Raw genomic sequence first — 24683 nt, 5'->3', positions numbered from 1 at the left:
CTAAACATTCGTATGCCCCTTCATGTTTTGGCCAGCATTCCAGAGGATATGCTTCCATGCTGATGCTCATTAAAAAATAATGCATTAATTAAATTTGTGACTGAACTCCTTGGGGAGAATTGTATGTCCCCTGCTCTGTTTTACCCGTACTCTGCCATATATTTCATGTTCTAGAAGTCTCAGATGATGACCAGCACATGTTGTTCATTTTAAGAACACTTTCAGTGCAGATTTGACAAAACGCAAAGAAGGTACCAATGTGAGATTTCTAAAGATAGTTACAGCACTCAACCCAAGGTTTAAGAATCTGAAGTGCCTTCCAAAATCTGAGTGGGACGAGGTGTAGAGCATGCTTTCAGAAGTCTTAAAAGAGCAACACTCCGATGCGGAAACTACTGAACCTGAACCACCAAGAAAGAAAATCAACCTTTTGCTGGTGGCATCTGACTCAGATAATGAAAATGAATATTGTCGGTCCGCACTGCTTTGGATTGTTATCGAGCAGAATCCATCATCAGCATGGATGCATGTTCCCTGGAATGATGGTTGAAGTATGAAGGGACATATGAATCTTTAGCGTGTCTGGCATATAAATATTTTGGGACGCTGGCTACAACAGTCCCATGAGAACACTTATTCTCACTTTCAGGTGACATTGTAAACAAGAAGCAGGCAACATTATCTCCTGTCAATGTAAACAAACTTGTTTGTCTGAGCGATTGGCTGAACAAGAAGTAGGACTGAGTGAACTTGCAGGCTCTAAAATTTTACATTGTTTTATTTTTAATACAGTTTTTTTTATACATAATTCTACATTTGTAAGTTCTACTTTCGTGATAAAGACATTGCACTATAGTACTTGTATTAGGTGAATTGAAAAATACTACTTTGTTTTTTACAGTGCAAATACTTGTAATCAAAAATAAATATAAAGTGAGCACTGTACACTTTGTATTCTGTGTTGTAATTGAAATCAATATATTGAAAATTTGGAAAACATCCAAAAATATTTAAATAAATGGGTATTAACAGTGTGATTAATTGTGATTAATTTTTTAATCACGCAATTAATCAAGATTAATTTTTTTAATCGCTTGACAGCCCTAATAAAGAAGTAGTCCAGAATTCTTTGAATCATAGTTTGAGTATGCGGGATATTATGTGTAACCGCCCAGATGGAGGATTACCTACTCTTGTTTTCTACTATTAAGGAGGACATTCTGGACTGCCACTGAACAGTATGTGTCCTCTGTTGTCAGCCACTGATAAACCATGCTGAGAGGTGTAGCACCTGAGGATTTGGGTGCAGCACACAGCTGTGATTCTGAGTTATCAAGTGTCTGGTTAGTGACAATAGCAAGGGTTACCTGGGTTAGACAGCTTTTGTAGATCACAATACCAGGGCTGCCTGAGCTACAAGAATCAATTTGCCTCAATCTTGTTTCAACTTGACAATGACTCTGGGAATAAGGGGCACTGGTGGATATGCATACATAGAAACAGGAAACCATTCAAAATTGGCCCAGGGCTATGACCTACTCTGGAACAGAACTGGAGAAATGTCCTGTTCTACTGAGTCACAAACAGGTCCACCTTCAGAAATCACCATACAAAAAACACTCAAGCTAGAACCACTGTGTTGAGAGACCATCTGTGGTCTAATTTGAAGTATCTGCTCAAGCTGTCCACCAGGCCATTTGAACACCTAGCAAGTGAGAGGCCCTGAGACTGACCAAGCTCCAACATGCAGAAATTCCACAACTTGACTGCCTCCTGGCACAGGCTGTCTGACCTAGCGCACATAAAATACCACTGTAATGTTGTTAGAGAACCTGGACAGTCCTGCCCTGAATGTGAGGCAGGAACTGCTCACAGGCACAGAATATTGCACACAACTCAAGAACATATGTGTAAGGTGGCCTCATGGGCAGTCCACAAACCCTGAGCCTGAAGATCTCCCAAATGTGCTCCCCACTCATGGCTGAAGCGCTGTTATCAAAGTGATTGAAGGGAAAGGTTGAGAAAAAGAGACATCCCTCTCCCCCATACAGTCTTGGCTCATCCACCAGTTCAGAGACAGCTACACTGTCTAGAATGCATACCAGCCTGTCCAGATACTGAATCTGAGAGTGACAAACTCACATTAGCCATGTCTACTTTTCCCTGAGGTAGAGCTGGGCATGAGGGGTCACATAAGTACTGCTGCCATGTGACCTATGAGTCTGAGGCAATTCCTTACTGTGGTTCCTGGCTGATCCTTGAGCAATGTATAGAGGCCCAATATGATCTGGATTCTGGGGAAAGGCAGGAAAGCCCTGGCAAAAATTTAATCCAGGACCACTCTAATGAACTCTATTCTTTGTAGAGGTGATAATGTTGACTTTTCTGTGTTTTCTAACTTCAGGCCCAGGGTGCTGTATGTTCAGAGAGTGCGATGGATAGCAGCCTCTACTTGGTGTCTGGAGTGATCTCAAAGCAACAAATCACCCAAGTAGGGCTACACAGACATCTGGCTGGCAGAGATAGGCAGCTACCACCATACACACCACCATGCTGTAAACCCACAGTGCTGATGATAGATAAAAGGACAGAACAGAATAGTGAACTGTAATGATCTCATATCACGAAACTTAGGAACTTCCTGTGACTCGGGTGGATCACCACACAGAAGTAAGTGTCTTGTAAAGTTGAGAGTACCACACCAGTCTGCTGAAACTAGGGAAGGGATAACAATAGCAAGGGATACCATACGGAACTTTTACTTCTTGTTGTATTTATTTAGGTTCAGAAGATCTAGACTGGGTCTGAGACTCCCTTCTGGCTTTGGGTATTGGAAAGTATCAGGAATAAAAAACCCTGCACCAAAGAACACAGTATCTTGCACTTGTTATCTCAGTAGAGACTCGTGAGGGGGTCCATGAAGAAGGAGTGGGAAGAGGGAATAGAAAGAAATTTCAGGATATATCTCAATACCACTGTGCATAGCAGGCTGAGTTAAATCCAGTAATGCTGAGTCAAAAGGCAGACTGGTACCAAGCATCACTAGCATCTCTCATATGTGATCTGCTCCTGTGAGAGAGTGGAAATATTGATTTGTATCCCCCAAGGCATTCAATACAGCCAGTGAGGAGGCTGGTATGGCCCCAGACCGCAGTTGTGCCTGCACCAATTGTCCTAATCTCTGGCTCTAATCTCCTCATATCTCCTTTTGTGGGTATGAGAACAGGGTCTGAAGAAAACCCTAGACTGTCAATAGCGCGAGATCCAAAAGCCCACTTCGGATTCTGACAAAGAAGTGGAATATTCTGAGAGCCAACGTGGTGCAGTACTGGGAGCAGCTGTTGGAGACTGTGACCAGGATCTATTCCGGGAACATGGTACCAGAGAAAGCATGGACAGCTTCCTAGCTGCTGGTATTGTGTGACAAAACAGAGATAATACAGCAGTGGAGGAGCCTGAAGAAAGGGTAGCAGGACTGTGGTTGATGTGCCCACAGCAAACTGCCAGAGCTGATGACTACGGTACCTGGAATGGTGCTGGATGAGGGTCTTCACCCTGAATTAACAGCAGCGGTGGCCTCAAATGCATAATCCGCCACACAGGCCTCCAGCATTGTCAGTACCAATAAAGGCAGATGTCCCACCATAATCAGAGATGTCTGATATAGTGTCAAAACAGAGGAAGTCGCCAGTCTCAACGGTCCCTTGGAGGACACCAGAGTTAACGTCTCAGGTCAATGAGAGAAAGTATGAACCAATAACAGAAAGTGGGGAGCCAAAGGGCATGCTCTACCATTGGCACCAGAACGAACCTCCATGGAGGAATCTTTCACTGCAAATGTCAAAGAGCCCAATACCAACTTCTTATCCTTCTGAGGCTGGAATTGGTCTGATGTCTTTGACCTTGAAGAAGATGGTCCCAGTGATGGGGATCTCCTATGGCTCCTATTTGCCAGTAAAATGGGGAGTACTCTGGAAAGGAGTTGTCAATGAAATCCCCTTGGAGAACAAAGGGGGTTCAGACACTGGTCTAAGGGAAACCTCCACAAGAATATATCAAAGGTGCTCTTCCTGCAGCTTCTTTGTCCTGGTCTTGAAGCCCTGGCAAATTGAGCACCTGTCTCTTACACGGCCATCATCCAAGCACTTTAGATAGCAGGAATGAGGACTACTGCCAGGCATCAGCTTTCAGCAAGCAGAACAAGGCTTGAAACCTGGGGACGTTGGCATGGGATCCCGTGGTACAGGGCAACAGCCTGAAGCTTGCCTTACTCAGAAAAATTGACAGAAAACTTCTAACAAAAAGGAAAATAAGAAAAATGTGCAATGAACAAAAACAGTACCACTAGGAAGAATAAGTATGTATCCATAACTCTGTTCCCAAAGAACGAGGCGGTAAACACAGACTGCTCTGACTACAAACCATAAGAAGGAACTGAAGGAGTGGAAGGGTGTCACCATCCTTTACTGTCCGTTTGGAATACAAGGAGCCGTGCTGTGGGTGGGGCTGCGTCTGTGGCTACTATTAGGGGAAACTCTGGCACAGGTACACAAGACATGTAAATACCTCCAGTGTAATGGACATATGCAAGCACTGAAAGAAAGTTTATCATATTGCACAACATATGCGTGTACCAAAGACAAATTGGGTTGGAAAATAGTAAAATAAAAGGAAAAATACTGCAGTATGATACATAATACTTAACAGAAGTACAAAAGGGGTTATTGATATACAAGAATTTTTTAATTCTGGGCATCTCAGAATCTGGAAGAATACTGACAAATTGGAAGGAGTTCAGAAAAGAGCAAATTATTGGAAGGCTGAAAGAAATGATTTATGAGGAAAGATTAAAAGCACTAAATATGTATCTCTTGGCTACATTAGACATAAGAGGAACATGTTGTATGCAGTGTAGTTGTAGCCATGTTGGTCCCAGACACAAGGTGGGTGAGATAATATACCTTTTATTGGACCAACTTCTGTTGGTGAAAAAGAAAAGCTTTTAGACCTGAAGAAGAGCTCTGTGTGGCTCGAAAGCTTGTCTCTCTCACCAACAGAAGTTGGTCCAATAAAAGATATTACCTGACCCATCTTGTCTCTGTAATCAGAAGAACATAACAGCTTAAGTGTAAGAGTGTCAACATCAACAAATGGAGAGGAATTATTTAGTGCGATACAGTGCAGACTGGAAGGGATAGATTTTAAGCACTGCCCTGGATTACAGTTTTTGGTTGTACTGCAACCCGAATTAATTGATTCCAGCTAACTCAAATTAGCATTATAAATGCTAGTCTAGACACTCACAAATATTTGTTTTTAGTTAACCTGAGTTACATCACAAACAAAACTGCAGTCTAGACAAACCGTGGAAATAAATGGATAAAAATTAATAAAGGAAAACTCTAGTCAGATAACTAACTCCCTGACAGTGGCAGGTATTAGAATATGGAAAAGTATGTATCCTAAGCTAAGTCATAGAAGCCACAGCATTTGAGACATTTAAAATTGAAGAAAGCACTATAATCAATAAGGAACAATCATACATTGACAAAGGAAGAACTAGATGATTGAATAGGTTATGACTATCTGAGATTGCTTGATTTATTGCACCAAAAATATAAATTCACCAAGAGTCACATAATCTTCCTTAGGTTATGTCTACATAGCAGCTGGGAGATGCGAATCCCAACTTGGGTTAACATACCTGTACTGGCTCTTCTTGAACTAGTATGCTAAAAATAGCAGTGTGACCACGATGGCCATGGCAGTAGCTCCAACTAGCCACCTGAGTACAAACCTGTCTAACATTCTAGATACGTACTTGAGTTGCTAAGCCAGGGGTGGGAAAACTTTTTGGCCCAAGGGCCACATCGGGGAATAGGAATTGTATGGCAGGCCATGAATGCTCACAAAATCGGGGTTGGGGTGTGGCAGGGGGTGCAGGCGCTGGGGTGAGGCTGGGGATGAGGAGTTTGGGGTGTAGAAGGGTGCTCTGGGCTGGGACCAAGAGGTTCAGAGTGTGGGAGGGGGATCAGAGCTGGGGCAGGGGTACAGGAAGGGGTGCAGGTTCCAGCTGGGGGTGCAGGCTCTGGGGTGGGGCTGTGGATGAGAGGTTTGGGGTGCAGGAGGGTGCTCCAGTCTGGGATCAAGGGGTTTGAAGAGTGGGAGGAGAATCAGGGCTGGGGCAGGAGGTTTGGGCGTGGGGAGAGGCTCAGGGGTTCAGGCTCTGAGCGGCGCTTACCTCAAGCGGCTCCTGGAAGCAGTGGCATGTCCCTTCTCGGCTCCTATGTAGAGGCGGCTCTGCACGCTGCCCCATCCACAGGCACCGCCCCTGCAGCTCCCATTGGTGCTCACAGGAGCCGGAGCGGGGCCATGCCCTGGCTTCTGGGAGCCATGTGGTGTGGCCCCCAACCCAGCATCCTGGCCGGAGCGGGGCCGAGCCGTGTGGTCCAGCTCCCGACCCAGTGCCCCGGCCGGAGCACTGAAGTGGGGCCGAGCTGTGTGGTGCGGCTCACGGGCCGGCTTAGAACAGCTTGCGGGCCATAGTTTGCCCACCCCTGAGCTAACCAAAGCTGTCACCTGTGCTGCCATGGCCACACTTCTATTTTTACTGTATTAGTTTGCGCAGAGCTAGCACATGTATGTCTACCTGATCTGAGAATCACACTTCCCAGCCGCCATGTCGACATACCCTTAGACTTTTTAGGAGACCAGAACTTGATGAGCCAGACATTTCTGAAAAAAACTAGGGAAGACATAGCTGTTCATTGTAACTGGGTTCACTGTTGCCATGGTCACTAAGAAACCAAATCATCTAACTCCCAATGATCTTATGTCATTGTCAAGGTTCCTCCCCCACTCTGAACTCTAGGGTACAGATGTGGGGACCTGCATGAAAACCTCCTCAGCTTACTTTTACCAGCTTAGGTTAAAACTTCCCCAAGGTACAAATTAATTTTATCCTTTGTCCTTGGAATATCCACTGCCACCACCAAACTCTAATTGGGTTTACTGGGAAACGTAGTTTGGACACGTCTTTCCCCCCAAAATCCTCCCAACCCTTGCACCCCACTTCCTAGGAAAGGTTTGGTAAAAATCCTCACCAATTTGCATAGGTGACCACAGACCCAAACCCTTGGATCTGAGAACAATGAAAAAAGCATTCAGTTTTCTTACAAGAAGACTTTTAATAGAAATAGAAGTAAATAGAAGTAAAGGAATCACCCCTGTAAAATCAGGATGGTAGATACCTTACAGGGTAATTAGATTCAAAACATAGAGAATCCCTCTGGGCAAAACCTTAAGTTACAAAAAAGACACACAGACAGAAATAGTCATTCTATTCAGCACAGTTCTTTTCTAAATCATATAAAGAAATCATAATCTAACACATACGTAGCTAGATTACTTACTAAAAGTTCTAAGACTCCATTCCTGTTCTATCCCCGGCAAAAGCAGCATACCGACAGACACAGACCCTTTGTTTCTCTCCCTCCTCCCAGCTTTTGAAAGTATCTTGTCTCCTCATTGGTCATTTTGGTCAGGTGCCAGCAAGGTTACCTTTAGCTTCTTAATCCTTTACAGGTGAGAGGATTTTTCCTCTGGCCAGGAGGAATTTTAAAGGGGTTTACCCTTCCCTTTATATTTATGACAGTCATAAAGCCAAATCTAACAGGAACTGGGCTCTCTGCTGGTGATCTAATGAAGTCAACCATGATAATCATCATCCTCTCTATGATGAAGGGAGCAGATTACTTTCTTGCCTTACTGTTGCTTTGTATTGTATTGTAGGGTGGCATGGGTAAAGACTAAGTAGCAAAATTCTCTAACATGGTGAAGAGGAAGAGACACAATAGCTTCAGCAATTCCACAACAAATTTAGTGTCATGTTGGGCATGTCAATTCAGAAGAAAGTAAGTGCAAGTTGCCGTGTCACAGTCAGCATCATGTGCTATTTTGTCTCCGCAGCTGTAGTTCTGCAGTGGTAATGGGAGCTGGGATACTTTCTCACATCCTGTTGTTCACTTTACTCACTCTGGCATCACTCAAAACACTACAATATTTATCTTATGTCACTGAGAAATTGTTAGGACTTGAGGATTGAGATCTAAGGATATGACAAAGGGTTTTTACAGTTGCAGTTTAGCTAATACATAGGTTGAAAGAGCCACATACCTTTGGGCACCATTACAAAGAGTTTTCAAAAATTGTGAGAATATTTTATCTTGTAAAAACAAATAAATGAAAGTCTGAAGGATGCTGCCAACATGCTGTGGCCTGTATGGAGGGAGACAGTATTGAATCATAGAATATCAGGGTTGGAAGGGACATCAGGAGGTCATCTAATCCAACCCCCTGCTCAAAGCAGGACCAATCCCCAACTAAATCATGCCAGCCAGGGCTTCGTCAAGCCTGACCTTAAAAACTTCTAAGGAAGGAGATTCTACCACCTCCCTAGGTAATGCATTCCAGTGTTTCAGCACCCTCCTAGTGAAAAAGTTTTTCTTAATATTCAACCTAAACCTCCCCCACTGCAACTTGAGACCATTACTCCTTGTTCTGTCATCTGCTACCACTGAGAACAGTCTAGATCCATCCTCTTTGGAACCCCCTTTCAGGTAGTTGAAAGCAGCTATCAAATCCCCCCTCATTCTTCTCTTCTGCAGGCTAAACAATCCCAGCTCCCTCAGCCTTTCCTCATAACTCATATGTTCCAGTCCCCTAATCATTTTTGTTGCCCTCCACTGGATGTTTTCCAATTTTTCCACATCCTTCTTGTAGTGTGGGGCCCAAAACTGGACACAGTACTCCAGATGAGGCCTCACCAATGTCGAACAGAGGGGAACGATCACATCCCTCGATCTGCTGGCAATGCCCCTACTTATACATCCCAAAATGCCATTGGCCTTCTTGGCAATAACGGCACACTGTTGACTCATATCCAGCTTCTCGTCCACTGTAACCCCTCGGTCCTTTTCTGCAGAATTGCTGCCTAGCCATTCGGTCCCTAGTCTGTAGCAGTGCATGGGATTCTTCTGTCCTAAGTGCAGGACTCTGCACTTGTTCTTGTTGAACCTCATCAGATTTCTTTTGGCTCAGTCCTCTAATTTGTCTAGGGCCCTCTGTATCCTATCCCTACCCTCCAGCGTATCTACCACTCCTCCCAGTTTAGTGTCATCTGCAAACTTGCTGAGGGTGCAATCCACACCAACCTCCAGATCATTAATGAAGATATCGAACAAAACCGGCCCCAGGACTGACCCTTGGGGCACTCCACTTGATACCGGCTGCCAACTAGACATGGAGCCATTAATCATTACCCGTTGAGCCCGACAATCTAGCCAGCTTTCTATCCACCTTATAGTCCACTCATCCAGCCCATACTTCTTTAACTTGCTGGCAAGAATACTGTGGGAGACTGTGTCAAAAGCTTTGCTAAAGTCAAGGAACAACACGTCCACTGCTTTCCCCTCGTCCACAGAACCAGTTCTCTCATCATAAAAGGCAATTAGATTAGTCAGGCATGACTTGCCCTTGGTGAATCCATGCTGACTGTTCCGCATCACTTTCCTCTCCTCTAAGTGCTTCAGAATTAATTCCTTGAGGACTGCTCCATGATTTTTCAGGCACTGAGGGGAGGCTGATTGGCCTGTAGTTCCCAGGATCCTCCTTCTTCCCTTTTTTTAAAGATTTTGCCAGTCGTCCGGGACCTCCCCAGGATGATTAAGTCATAGGCCTCCAACAGAAAAGGCCAAGACTTCTGTTTGTGCAAGATTTTTAATGTGGGAACAGGGACAGCTAATAAACTCTGTCTTGTTTTTCTGCAGAAAAAAGTAAAGTGGTATACAAGGGAGGAAGCTAGAAGGAAGGAGAGAAGAGAAATGAGAAAGGACCAAATAGCCACTGTGCCAACTGGAGAGTCCTACAATGGGCAGCAGCAGGAGGGGCAGAACCACCTGAGTGATGCATCATGGTCTACAGTCTACAAGGAGAGTCAGCAACAAGAGTCTCTGGACCACCCAGCCCTTTTTCTCCACAAGGACAGCCACTAACACAATGCATCTCAGGCTGTGCACAAAGAGGAGCTGAAAAAAAGAGTACCAGACTTGTACTGTGTCTTCAGATGTATACTACCAAGAAGAAGAGGACCTGAAGCAGTGGCAGGCAACTCCAGCTACCATCACACCCTACAGGAGCGAGCTAACAGATCCTCAAACATTTGCGCTGCTGTACTCTATCTGGAGCACTGCTGAGCAGTTGATGGATGAAGTCTATTAGAGGTGGAGAGGTATGTTTTTTACATATTAAATAAAAAAGGGAATAGTGGATTTAGTGGATGAAATTAATGTAGTAAATGTAATATATCTGGATTTTATACAGTTAATCATGGATTTGATCTATTCTCTCCTGAATTCATACTCAGAAAATTATGAATATTAGTTTGCAACAGACAGTAAAAATGGTGGAATTTGGTACTGGACACTCAAAAACATCAAACTATAAAGATATATATAGCTAAATAGCTCTGATGAGACTGCTAAATTCTGCACTCGGTATTGAAAAGATATTGACAAACTAGAAGGATTTAGGAAAAGAGCAACAGCAATGAATAGAGGACTAAAGGGAGAGGTTTATGAGGAAAGATTAAAACAATTTAATGTACATAATTTGGCTAAACAACGATTAGAAAGGGTAAATAATAAGGATATCGATTTTCTTGCATAAATATAACTAAAAGAAATTAGATGAAATTAAAAGACAAAATGAGGACACAAACACTTCCTGCTAGTTAAATGATTTTACAAGGGAAATATGGGAAGCCACATAATCTGAGAGATTAAAAATTATCCTGGACAAAGCCGTGGAAAAATGTTTTGAGGGATCAATCCTATTTTGACAGAAAAACGGACCAGATGACATCATCTCCACCTCTGACATTTGTTTCTATGACTTTTCAATAGTCTGATAATAGATATCTAGAGAATAAGATCATTTAGTATCATGTCCCAGTCATTGTTCCTCCTTCCCTTTAACATGTTTTAATTTTATATTGCCAGATTAAAATATAGCGTGTAGACAATGGAATTGCATTGTTCAGGCCAAGGAAATTTCTCTGAGATGTTATATTTGAGGCACTCTGTCCACTCAGAGTGTGCCTTCATTGATGAAAAGGAAGAAAAAAAAAACAACGTGTGTTCTTAACTTGGGTTAGCTAATCAGCCAACTCAGGTTTAAAACAGCAGTGAAGACATGGCAACTCTGCTTTTAACTTGGGTTAGCAACTCAAGTTCCATCCCAGGCTCCCATATAGGTATTAACTCAAGCTGCTAACTTGAGTTAAAAACAGAGTCACCATATCTTCACTACTACTGTAACCCGGGTTAGCTAACCTGAGTTGGTTAAGAACATACTCGCCTCCACAAAATGAAGACATACCCTAAGAATCAGGTTTTTCTAAGATGTCTCACTCTGTGTATTATCATCATTTATTGGTGTTTGCGTTTCCCCAGGCAACAAACCAGGAAAAAGATAGGGATAAAGAACTTGACCAAGAAAGCTTTCCAAGAATGGATGACAACAGGTCTGTGGATGGAGAACTGAGACACGGAATATTCAAGGAAATGGGGGATCAAATCATCTAAGTTGAGAGGTTCCTAAGCATGTGCTATAACTCCCAACATGAGCAACAAGAAAAAGAGGTCAGTTCAAGCCACACAGGAACATCCCCATCACCCTTCAAGGAAGAATGCTCTGAGGATATAAATGAGGGGCACATCCCTCCTAAAGAACAGGAAAATCACCCAGGCTCTCCAACATCAGTCTAATGGAGCCAAGGGGGGAAGCCTGTTGCACTTTCCCGCCATCTAACTTCTTTTCTGGTCTGTCAGAGCAACCCAATGATGCCCTGAGGCAAACAGGATTAATCACCTCACCAAAACACAGCCCGCTGATCCCATTCCACAAAATTTAGCTCTTTTATTTCCAATACTCATTGGCACATCTTTCACTTTTAATGGCAATCTACAATAGCTATTCAAATGACACTTGCTGTTCCCAAATCTGCCTCAAGACAACCTCAACAGCGCTGTATTAGTTAGATAATCAACTCAGATCTCATAATTACAACCCTGTTGAATTAATAAAAATTAACTACTTTCTTAAAAATCAGATAAATATGTGACTGGAAATGTTGTGATCTGGATACATGATAGTGCTTGTTAAACAGTATTCAGAGCATTGCAAGCCCATCAAATATTGGCTCTTCTTTGGTTCTTGGTTCATGAATGCTTCATGAACCAATCTCAATTTTTTTCATATCTGTTCACTTGAAAATATTCTGCAAATATTACAAACAATTGAGTTTACAGATTATTTACAAAATCTCTTTGGTCATCATTGGTAATTCACTTCAGTTAGCAGAGTTTGGATCTGGTCCGTGATTGAATGACCTACCTTTTACAAATTGGAGCCATGCCTCCAGAACTCATTGTGGCTTTGATTCTCTCAGGTAGAGGATGGACTCTGGGTGGAATACTTCTCTTGCTGTTGCCAATATTGAATACCACAGTAGCTTCTGACCACCACCACTACATTCAATGCCATCAAATTGGGCACCTACCAATAGTCTATTGGCACTTGTGCATGCATAATGTTTTCCAGTTGTATTATAATGGTGCCTCTGCCTCTTACATGTTCAACTGTGTGCTCCATAAGTCCAACTGTTGCTACTGTAAGGCATATGTCTGGCCTTGTTTTTCTGGTTTAAACTCAACTATGTATATTATTTAGTTCAGGGATATTCAGACTGAGGCCCTGGAGCTGCAAGTGGCTCTTTAATATGTCTCCTGCAGCTCTTTGCTGCACATATTAAAAAACTGTGTGATTTAATTATTAACCAATCCAAGTTATTAACCAATCAGGATGCTTTTACTATGTTATTAACCAATTGTCGAATACTGGGTCAGTCATTTTTCTGTGAGTATATAGTAAATGAAACAATGAATTCACACTACTAGGGCTTTTTTGTGTAATATTGATCACTAATTTGGCTCCTGAACCACTACGGTCTGAGTATCATTGATTTAGTTAATGATTTTGAATTGAACACTATTTTCTGACCATCACCACTATGGTATTCAAAAATGACTGTCATCTCTAAATCTATCTGCCACATACCAATAGCTATCACTATCTGTCTATGGTGGTTCCCAGCATTGAGTAGGGTGGGAGGAGAATTTTCGCCCATGCCTATGTCTGCCTTGGTAGTGTCTACATTAAATAACTGTATCTTTCACTGCCAACCAGAGGATTAACTCTCTGCTTTGTAGCTTAACTAATGTTTTGTTCCCATAAAAAAAAATTAATTATTGGTGATCGTATCAACACCTAAGCCACATCATGACTAGAAAAGTGTTCAGTGGAGGAAAGAAGGATTCTGTTGCCACAAAGACAACACAATGATACCATGCAGAAGACCATGGCCATTTGTAACATGGACACCACCAGCTTAGTAGTACAGTCATCCTCACAAGCAAGTACTGCTGCTGCAAGCAGTAGACTGCAGCAAACAAGCAAAACAAACACCACACCACCACAGCAATTTCTGGATACAGTGACAGAAGATAAAGTAGAAAGACTGAGGAGAGAGCATATGGTGAACTCCCAAATCCAGTCCTCAAACAAGATGAATAAAGAGTATTCAGATGTATTTGGCTTTTATCTAAACAAGATCAGATAAACATGCACTAGGGCCTGCTACTGAAGACCATATGCTCAACATTTTGTATTTGCATGCTTTTTATATCTGCCATATTTTGTTTATTTTAATGAATGGCTGTCTCGCCACACGGCCTATGAAGAAGCAAGTATGCCTATCAGCAAGGACAGAATCCACAGCACTGCAAAGCCATTCAATATACACACTAGGGCCCCAAATCAGCAAAACTTAAGCACACGGGTAACTTTACACACAAATAATCCCATTGACTTCAGTGGGACTATCCATGGGCTTAAAGTTAAGCTCTTGTTTAACTAGGCACCTAGAGCAGCAATCATCTTGGTGGTGGAAAATTGTGGTAAGTGAGGCTAGCTACTCACATCTTTTCAAATGCCAGCACAGGGTTTGTATTGGCAGATATCACCTAGTGTTATGCATATCCCTTCAGCACCCATGAGGCCTTAGACTTGTCATCCATGAGGCTGTCACAGCATTAGGCACACCAAATGCATTTGGTGAATGAGGGTAAATATCACTTTATGAGAGAAATAATTTATAACATCATATTAGTGTTATAACCTTGGCTTTTCCAACACACACAGATGTCCTTTGTGATTCAGGTTGCATCTGCAAATACACATTTTTACATTTTGACAGTATATGAGAAATGCAGTGAGAAATCACTGAGTGCTATTACACCTTGCACATGTTTTCTTTAGATTGCTACTGCTTCTGCAAATGCAGCCTGCATCACAAAGGGCATTTATGTGACTTGTGTTATTCCTTATAAGGTTATTATAAATCCCACATAATGTAATTCACTATTATTCAGCAAATGCACAGTGCGTGTGTACGTGTTGCTGCTGCTGGCATCAGAGATATGCACCCTGTGATCAGGTGAAAGGAGGGTACTCATTTTCTGTTGCCAATGTGTTTCACTGCAGCACCCAGACCATTCCACATAGTGTAAGAGGCTCTGTCGGGACTCTACAGTTATCACGCAATATATCATATCATTCAGAAAACATGTCACTATGTATGTGGGAGTTGCTGTTGCTTCCTGCAGCACTGTGCCATCCTGTATAAGTGATGACATTGTTTCAGACTTGTATAATAAAAATTTTGGCTTTTTCAGACTAGAAAAAAAAGGTATGTCAGAAAATAGTTCATCATTTCATCATCCCCACTTACAAATGAAGTGTGTATCACAGAGAATGAATGTTTAAGACTACACACACTATATGAACCCTGTAAACAACAAACCCATGTATTTCTGGATGTACATTGATGAAAATTAATGAACCATTACCTTCTATCCAGATGATAGTCATGGGTGTGTATTGCATAAAAGTGAATAAAAGTATATTCTGGGTGTGCTACAGTCTTTCCCCTACCAAAAGCTCGACCCTTTTAAAACATTTAATTTCATAACACACTGTATTAAGAATAAGATATTGCATAGCTGTGGCCAATGGCAAACTTTATACATCAAAATTTAACTGGCACTTTGTCTTTATGTACTCTGCAGAGAGTACCTTCCCTCAGCTGTACCTATAAAACACATGAAAAAGCAGACTGGTCAAGCCATCAGTAGTATGAGATGAGGGATACCCTATCACAAGGAAAATCCTTGCCAAAACCTCCACTAGCAGCTACAGAACGCGCCTCAGCCAACTCTGTCTCAGTGGGAACAGGTGCATCCATGGCATGGTCTTCCTCCCCAGCCACATCATGAACAGGAGATTCTCACCCAAAATCAGAAGCAACCTATTCTTCCAAAAACCCAACTGAAGAAGGAAATTTGTCAGCACAGTGTTAAGGAACAATGGCTGACCATTGACAGAAACATTCAAATAATCCAGAAATGCCTCTGACTGGTCATCTCTATCTACACTTCCCCACTGCCTGATATCTTCAGCCAGCAATTTCTGTTTCCTCTCTATTTGCTGACTGGCATTGGAAGCCACCTGAAGTCTGCACTTCAAGCTGTGCTGCTGCCTTGCAAAGTAGCTATTCAGAGATATGCTATGTAATATGATCACTCCACATACACATCAAATTATGGTCCCAGAAGTTGATGGAAATGTCATCACCTAGGTAACATCTAGCCTCAATCCTCCTCTTGACTACTGATCAGTATGTGTCTGCTGTATGAAACTGAGTGACAAAGAAGTACACTAATTAATCACAGGAAGAATTTCTTCCAGTCTCCCATAAAAACTTCCTATTTAAGTAACCTTCCTACTCCCATACTGTTCTTAGATAAAGACTGTATATATACAGGGTGGCAGGAAAAGGACTTCTCAGCAATAATAAAATGAATATGTTCATATGTAAACAAACATATGTATAGTCATACTGAATCTATTCATGCATACTTGCATTCATTTAAAATAACATTGTTTCCTTTCAGAAATTTATATATTCATGACAACTAAAGGGCACTGATTCTGTTGAAATGAACCAACTTTAGTATTGGTAAAGGACATATTTTAATATTGGCTCAGCTCTATAGGAAGTCTGTTCTACCTAAAAAGAGCACCTTCTTAATTAACAGATAAGCCTGTGTGTCTATTCAGTCATATCATCTGTCTTCAGTGAAAAAAGTAAAGATTTGAAGGGTTGGGGTTTTCTTTGTGTCACCCCCCCCACCAGCTTTTTACACACACACTCCATAGCCTTGCAAAGGCAACATAACTAAGAATAAAGATACCAAATGTAAATACCCCAACTGAGTTTAACGGGATTTGACTCAGACCCCATGTTATCTTGTTCATCATTATAATTGTTTACTAAATTCAAAACAGCTACACCTGTGCAATCACTAAAGGCAGAGAGGCTGCGTAAGGCATAATGTAAAGATTATGGAGTTGCACAAGCATCACAGAACATAATTGACATTTACTGCTAGTTGTGGTGATCAGGAGGGAAAGTAATCAGCCTATCAGATTCTAGACTTGTTGCAGGACAGGCAGTTAGGAAAAAGCTTTTTACTTGAAAATTGAGCACATTTAATCTAGAATGAAAGTAAAACAAGAAATATTGAATCCCATAATCCCAGAATGACAAAGTACATTTTCAGAGTTGAAACAGATATTAATAATGCATGGTTGTTCACAATGTATGTTAAGGTAGATAAAATGAAAGCTTGTGTTTGAACATGCCAAAGTGCTAGCATGTCTCATGAACATCTATCCTTTCAATACATATAGAAAAATCCCTAAATATTATTATCCATACAACTGCCTCCCTGTCAGCACCAAAACTACCACAGCAACTATACTGTCATGGGCACTTGTTCTAGCCCCCATTCCCCAGTGAGTAGAGTAAGTAACAAAGAGAGAAGTTAATTTTGCTTTGGTTTTTGGGACTAATAAAATTTAGGATTGGACAGGACAACAGCATATGTCACATATTTTAAAACATAGTCTCAGGATGTCCTCCAGAAAAATATCTCCAAGGTGTTTGTCTCCAGAGGTATCTTCTCCTTTAAAGCTGAACTCTGTGTTGTATTATCAATATACAGATCTCTCTCTCAGGTGTAAGTATTACTATTTCCAGCAAAAATACAGCTTAATGCTTTATTTGTCAAGTCATAGGTTGCCTTTATCCTTGGTTATGGTTATGAGACGTGCTTCTGTTTATATGATGAAATAGACAAAGACACCACCCTCTTCTCTTGCACCTCCTGTATCTAAATCCAACTTCCCCACAATGCAGGACAGACTTCTCACAAGCTAAAAAGGAAATAAAAATTATAGCAAGTCCGTGTTAAATAATTGGAAACACACCACTAGTTGTTGGCAAAAATCTCTTCTTTATGATGTCACCACTACTATAGAAACGATGTGTTAACAAAGGTGAAGATACCATCTGGCAGTAGAAGACCATGGCAAGTTGAGAGAGGAGGCAACATCTCGAGTCTGGCAGGGTCATCATAGCAGCTCATCTAACACAAGAACACTGGTTACAGTTCTACTTTTAACCTGTAAAGATGTCTCAGGAAGTTGACTGGTTACATAGCCAAGCAGGTGTGTGTAAAGTAGACCTCTACAACCCTGATGAACAGAAGGACCAGGACCGGAAAGTGATCTGTTTTGTAGATGTCTCCAGCCTGAATGTAAAGGGCAAAGATTCAAAAGCAAAGAAAGCTGCTAGCCAGTACAGTAACATCTCTGAACCTTCAAATGAACTTGATCTGGGCAATCTGGAGGAAAAAGAAGTCATTGTAATAAAGGACAATGAGAAGCAAAATCATTCTAAAACTGAAGGAGCAGTATGTCTTTTCAAACAAGGTTCAACTGATGAACTCAGCATTGTGAGCTGGCTCAACAATGACCTTCAGAAATATGCAGCTGGACTCCAGCATGCACTGACCCCTTCAGATACCCCTCAGAAACACAAAGACAGCAACACCTTTGTTGATTCATCGTTGTCCCAGAACAGTGACACATCTTTAAAGTCTGCCGGTGCCCAAAAGGGAAAAAGAGATCCAGATAATGTTTCATGCTATGTAAATAAGCTCTGTTCTTTGGTTTTTCAAATGGCACGTAAAGAGATCGCAGATAAATTGGAAGGTGCTGCCAGTAAGTGTATACACCAGGCAATTCATGAAAATAACAATCCCCGTGGTTCTGTGAACAAAACTGCATCACAAACAGTGAATGAATCCACTGCAGCAAGCACACAGAAACCCCAGGGTAAACTACCATCCCCCAGGCCATCTCAAGAAAAGACTACCAAGAAGGAAGATACTCCAGGTTCTAAGAGAACATCACTCTTCTATGGTGAGATGTCTAATCAAAGTGGCTGTAGACAGGGGGAAAAGTCTGATAATAAACAAATGTGTCAGCAAGTAAAACAGTCTGGGCAAGATGATTCTGGTACTTCTGTGAGCAAGGGGTTAATGGTTTATGCAAATCAGGTTGCTTCAGACATGATGTTCTCATTTATGAAGACCATGAAAGTTCAAAGGAAGGATGGTAAGACACTCCCAGCTTGTGTAGTTTTGAAGAGAGTAATCCTCAAACACACCAAAGACATCATATCAGACTTGATAGACTCAACCATGAAAAATCTGCATAATGTCACAGGGGTGCTCATGACAGACTCTGACTTTGCTTCCACAGTGAAGAAGAATCTATATAACATGGGAAGCCAGAAATCTATTGAAATTTTGGAAGTAATGGTAAGACGGCTGTATAATGTCCTTGTAGCAGAGCAAAACGATAAGGGACAGTCCAAGTCTCACAGCCTAGCATATTCCATACTGAAAACGGCATTCCCATCAGACTCAAAATCTCAAAGTATGCAGTTTGCAACACTGAAAACACAAACACAAAAGAAGGATAGGGAAAAACCAAAGCCAAAGATGTATACCTGTGCTGAGAAAGTAAGTGAGCACATAATTAAGGAGGGACTAACCATGTTGCATTCCAAACAAACTGCAAGCAAAGCTCCAGAAAAGGTAAGAGGGAATCAGGAAAAAAAGCCAGAAAAGGTCAGCACCTCAATAGAGTCACTAGCAAAAGACCTCACTGTGACAGCATTAATGTTGCTACAACAGCACTTAATCCAACAGACAAACAGTGGCAGAGATTCAACCGCTCATGATTCAGGCACTTCTTCACTTGGGTTTGTTTCTCGTGAATCTCATTTTGAAAAGGCTGGGAAAAGCCAAAGCTCCAAGTCTCTTGCAATGGCTGCTGGGTCAAGGAATATTCCCCAAGAGCTCAACTCCCAAAAGGGTGATATATCAAGTATCCTCTTATCAATCATCCAGAAGGTCTTACGTGAGGCTGGTTTCAATATAGATGACAATTCCAGTGAGACAAACAAGAGTTTTAAACAGGTTGCCACTACTGATAGTGAGTCCAGCAAAAAGGCCTTATCTACACAGCCCAGTTCAGCCATAGATCAGTTTGACAACATGGATCAGGTAAACAAGAAATTTATTGACCAACTGGTGGAATCTGTGATGAACTTGTGTTTATTCATGACTAAATGCAACAATTCTGATTTAGCGATAGGTGACCTATCAGATGAGCAAAATGCAGCTGGTGCTTCATTCTCAAGAAACAAATCCACAGCTTTTGATAAAGAAGGGTCAAGGGAAGCTTCACAAGTGAAGTCAAGTGGAAAACAGCTATCAGATTTATCATCCGGTTCTGAAGTGATAGTGAACAACCAGAATACCAACAGCAGCACACAGAACCAGGAGCTCCAGGCTATCCTCCAGTGGATGGCTGCTTCCCACTTCAATGTGCCCAATCTGTCATTCATGAATGAAGAGGAAGGGAATTTGAAAAAGCTTCCTCTGTTGGCTGAAAAAGCAGCAAAGAAGGGCTGCAGCGTGGGGGATATTATCCAGGAGGTAATGAGGTACTTTGAAAAACAACAGATTGATGCCGCTGTGGGAAATGTGTCTCGTTATGGATTGTTGGACTGGCTGCTTGCTAACCTGTGAACAAGTGCCAACTCTTCCCTCTCATGTTACTTCAGCCCAGCTAAATGCCCATCTTAACTCCCTGCTGGAATAACAAGAACAATACAACTGATTTTCCTGAGACAACACTACACTGAATTCCTCAGGTTGTTACGCACTAGCTGAGCAATATCATCAATAAAAAAAATACCACCCCTATTGCCATTAATTCTTTTATTAAGCACTTCATCAGACATTTAAAAATTGCCACACACATACTAGCCTGAGGACAGTACTGGAACAAAGATAGATAAGATAGATAAAGCGAGGAAGGTATCCACCAGCAAGATGCAGAGGCAATGCCGTAATGAGAAACCTAGCTCCCCTGCCATAAGCTGTTGGAAGTGGAAGGGTACTGGAGTTTTGACTAGGGTGTTGATCATGGGTCCTGCTCACAGGTTTGTCTTTCATATCATCCTCTGACTAGCAGGTGTCAGATAAAAACTTATCTCCATCGTCCATTAGTTGCTGGAAAGAGCTTTTTGTCTCTTCTCCTTCCTCAGAACCTGCTGGATGCTACAGGGAGTAGAAGGTGGGATTGAAGAGATCTGTGTTCCTGTAGCTACTTCCCAGTCACATTTGTGTGTCCTCCCCAGTGAGTTTGCCTCTGCTCCTGCTTAGAGCCTTCTAAAACAGCTGTAGCATAGAATTAACACAATTCTTGTCAGTTCTGCTATCCACAGGGTTCAGAACGGTAGCAGTAAAAATGAGCAGAGTCTTGTTAATTTTACACTGCTGCTGTTTGGCAAAGTTACCAACAGCAGCAGAAGCACTGGAGCCATCTCTTTGCAAAAAAGATGAAGCAACATTAATTTATGCTCTGTTCATATTTGGAAGGTTTTTTTCAAAACCAGAAAGGCTAAAAAGGTTGGAAATTTTAAAATCAAAATTTAGATTCTGCAGAGGTTAATGGATCCTCCTTGCCCAGAGTGAGTGTATTTTTCAAGCCCCATACTTCAAGGGACATAGTCAACTTAAAAATAAAAAGCATACATGTATCTGTAAATATATATGTAATATTACAATAACTGAAAGTTTAGAGATTTTTTTTCCAATTTATTTACCTTAACTGTACAAAAATGGCTGTCAAATGAAGTTTCACTATAGCAGTTCCCCATTTGTTTAGATACAATGTAGTTGTAAAACCTCAAACGAGCAGAGTGGCACAAAGACAAATGTGGTCCCTAACATTACTTTTAACTTTCTTTTCCCCTAAACCAGTGTTTCCCAAACTTGGGACGCTGCTTGTTCAGGGAAAGCCCCTGGCGGGCCTGGCCGGTTTGTTTACCTGCCACGTTCACAGGTTTGGCCGATCGCGGCTCCCACTGGCCGTGGTTTGCTGTGCCCGGCCAATGGGGGCTGTGGGAAGCGGCGGCCAATATGTCCCTCGGCCCGCGCCACTTCCCGCAGTCCCCATTGGCCGGGCACAGCAAACCGCAGCCAGTGGGAGCCACGATCGGCCGAACCTGTGAACGTGGCAGGTAAACAAACCGGCCAGGCCAGCCAAGGGTTTTCCCTGAACAAGCAGCGTCCCAAGTTTGGAAAACACTGCCCTAAACAATTAATTGATTTCAAGTTGACACTGTTCCTTTAAAGCAATACAGATATTTGCCCTGAGATATACACCAAATTGAAAAGAGAGATAGGGACTATTAAGCCCACTTCTTCTCATGATACTATATACCATACATTAATATCAAAGGAAACATTCCCCATGTCAGAGACAACAGGTTATCACAGAGGCGATATTAGGGAGTTTAATCCCGGAATTTAGGATCTCCAGGTATTTTTAGTCCTATAATCCCAGGATTTCAGGAAAAATGAGAGATAAACAACTACTGTGCAGCTGAAAACTGATCACAAAGAAATAAGTTCATGAAGGGTTTTCTTTACAAACGTATCACGTTTCCAAGCATTTATAGCAATGGCCTCAATTCTTCCAAATCTTTTGGACAGAGAATAACTTTCCACATTTACTGTGGGGGTTTACAAATTACTTCAATTTTGTTGTTTCTTTATGTCAAAATATTAACATAAATGTAGTTTCCTTCAAAAAAAGGATTCAGAATTGCATTATGTAGAGATGCTTCAATGTTGCATTTTAATGTTTCACTTGGATTAGTACAGGCACAGGTGGTAGCACCATCTATTATTAAGGTTGCCCAGCAGTTGCATTATAAATACCTTATTTTGAGTTGCATGTAACTTTGTCAAACTTTAAACAGTTTGAGCTAAATTTTTCAATGCCAGATGTCTACCTCTGACTTTTGTTTTGTTTTTGAAAATTTTAGCCAAAATGGTTCAGCCACTTCTGAAAGAAAGCCTAGGGGAAAATACATTGTTTTGCCCAAGTTAAAAAATTCTGGCAGCTTTTTCTTGGAAAAACTCTAGCATCTCTGTGCTTTGGAGCAGACACATGAAATTTGGCTGGAGAGTGAACTTTGTTTCAGGGTTGTGCCTTGTGCCCAAACTTGACCAATTTACAAGCCTCTGGGAAAAAAATGACAGTTTACACATGCTCAGCTGACATATCTTAGATTTTAGCAGCTAAATTCCCCAAAGATTCCATAGACACTGGGCATACTCCAGCCCAGGCTGAGTTTTAATTACGGCGCAGGTATAGCTCTGGACTGCTGCAGGTTATGCCAGGTCCAGATCCGAGCACCTGAGCTGAAAGCAGGGAGACTGTCTCTCCTGCACTGTCATTGACTCACCTGCTGGGTCCAGGCAAGCTGGAGGAATAAGTTGCCTGGCTCAAATGCAGAGGGGACAAGAGCCAGACCTGCAGGAGGACTGAGGGAAGAAACTGGAATAAGGAGCCTGGGGGTGAGGGGACAGAAACTGGGACAGACTGAGAAAGGTGGGGGAAGGAGATGAAGACAGATCTCACAAGGATGGTGGGGAAAGAACTGGGACTGGCTGGACAAGGAGCTGAGGGAGGGCATTCAGACTAAATCAGGAGCCCAGGGAGGAAGAATGGGACTAGGAGCCAGTGGGAATGGTAGAATGGAAACTAGGACTGGGAGTGTGAGATGAGAAACCTGAGGAGTGGGATGAGAAGCCTGAGGAACAGAGTTTGGGACTGGTTAGGTGATGAGAATGAGACTAGAACAAGGAGCCCAGGGGGTAGGAAGAAACTGGACTGAAACAGTGAGAGTTTAGAGAGGATGGGGCAGAAGGGGTCCCAGTGAGGAGGGGATCAGAATCTGTGCCCACTGAGGCACATTCACGTCCAGAGCCTGGAACAGAATCCAAGATCCCACTGCAGTCAGCAAGTATCTAAGAATCCCTCCCCTTCTAGTGCTGCTCCACACAGAGGATGACAACCTATTACAGCTATCAGTTACTCCTTAGCTCAACTGGCAGAGATTTGTGTGGTGAATCTAAAAGTTCCATCCCTACTGACCACCAATGTGGGTGTCAATATGATGCCAAATGATGGAATTTTTTTCCAGTCTGTTTTTTTTAAAAAAAAAAAACTAGGAAATTACATGCACAAACTACATTAAAAGAATTAGGTTTTCAAAATCAAGCACTCAAGTTAAAAAATGCCACTATTAAGGTTGCCTATGCAACCTTAATTCAGCCACCTTGTGCACATGCATTCTGAGAGTCTTTAATTACTTGATCGCATACCATTTTTTCCAAAGGACTCATTCAGTACACAGAATGGGCCTGCTCTGGGGGTGGAGCAGAGTTGTGAAGTGAAGGAGACTGTTGAGGCAGGCATCCTACAGACATTTGTTGCAAAACTAGGAAGGTGCATTGTGAATGAGACAGGGAAGTGCAGGAAGAGAAAGGATGGTCTCATGATTAAGGCAGCTGAATGCTGCCCTACAGAAATAAAGTTGATACCTGCCTCGACCACTGAGTTCCTATGTGATGTCAATCAAACCACTTAAACTGTACTTTTCACAGGTGGTCACTAGTTGTGTGTTCCTCATTTTCTGAGTGCCGGACTTAAGACCCTGCAGTCTGATCTGCAGAAGTGCTGAACACTCTCCGCTGCAAGTGAAGTTAATAGGAGCTGTGCTTCGAACATATGAAGTGATATATAATCAGGCTTGGCAGAAACTGATTTTTTTATCATTTTAATGGACATATCAATGTTTATTTTTAAGCAACTTTTTCAATTATCATCTATTTAAATTTTGACAGTTGAGGAAATTATACGGTGGGTCTGATAATTATTTAATGTCAGTAGATGTTGAAATTCAAAATGTTAAAAAGCTATATAATCATTAAAACACAAATTCTCAGCATATGATGTCAAAATGTACAATGTAAGTACCCTTAAATCACACTCAGTCTAATAAGTTCTCAAGCAACATTTTTCTTACTTTGGTTACCTGTAAATTCCAATTACCAATATAAATATTTTTGTTGGTTTGTGTGTGTGTATAGTGAAATTGACATTTACCAATAAAAATTAATCCTTCCAAGCCTTATTAGAATGCTAAGCATTCTGAAAAATTACCAATG

At 41.9% G+C, this 24683-nt stretch overlaps 2 protein-coding genes across 2 annotated transcripts in view; one reads left to right on the top strand and one right to left on the bottom strand.

Moving 5' to 3' along the window:
- The window catches only part of PHC3 (polyhomeotic homolog 3), a 113180-nt gene that overhangs the window by 66229 nt on the left and 22268 nt on the right, over window positions 1-24683 (bottom strand). The window lies entirely within an intron of this gene.
- LOC140916865 (A-kinase anchor protein 4-like) lies at window positions 17712-20183 on the top strand. The gene is made up of 2 exons (XM_073358752.1): window positions 17712-19113; window positions 19213-20183. Exons 1-2 carry the CDS (start codon window positions 17712-17714, stop codon window positions 20181-20183), a joined length of 2373 nt encoding a protein of 790 aa, XP_073214853.1.

This window comes from Lepidochelys kempii, chromosome 9 (genome assembly GCF_965140265.1).
Source record: "Lepidochelys kempii isolate rLepKem1 chromosome 9, rLepKem1.hap2, whole genome shotgun sequence".
Taxonomy (NCBI): Eukaryota; Metazoa; Chordata; order Testudines; family Cheloniidae; genus Lepidochelys; species Lepidochelys kempii.
This window is presented reverse-complemented; position numbering and strand designations above follow the sequence as displayed.

Coding starts and splice junctions, on each gene's coding strand:
- LOC140916865 (XM_073358752.1), top strand. CDS start 17,712: ATGTCTCAGGAAGTTGACTGGTTACATAGCCAAGCAGGTGTGTGTAAA. Junction 19,114..19,212: donor TACCTGTGCTGAGAAAGTAA/GTGAGCACATAA, acceptor AAAAAAAGCCAG/AAAAGGTCAGCACCTCAATA.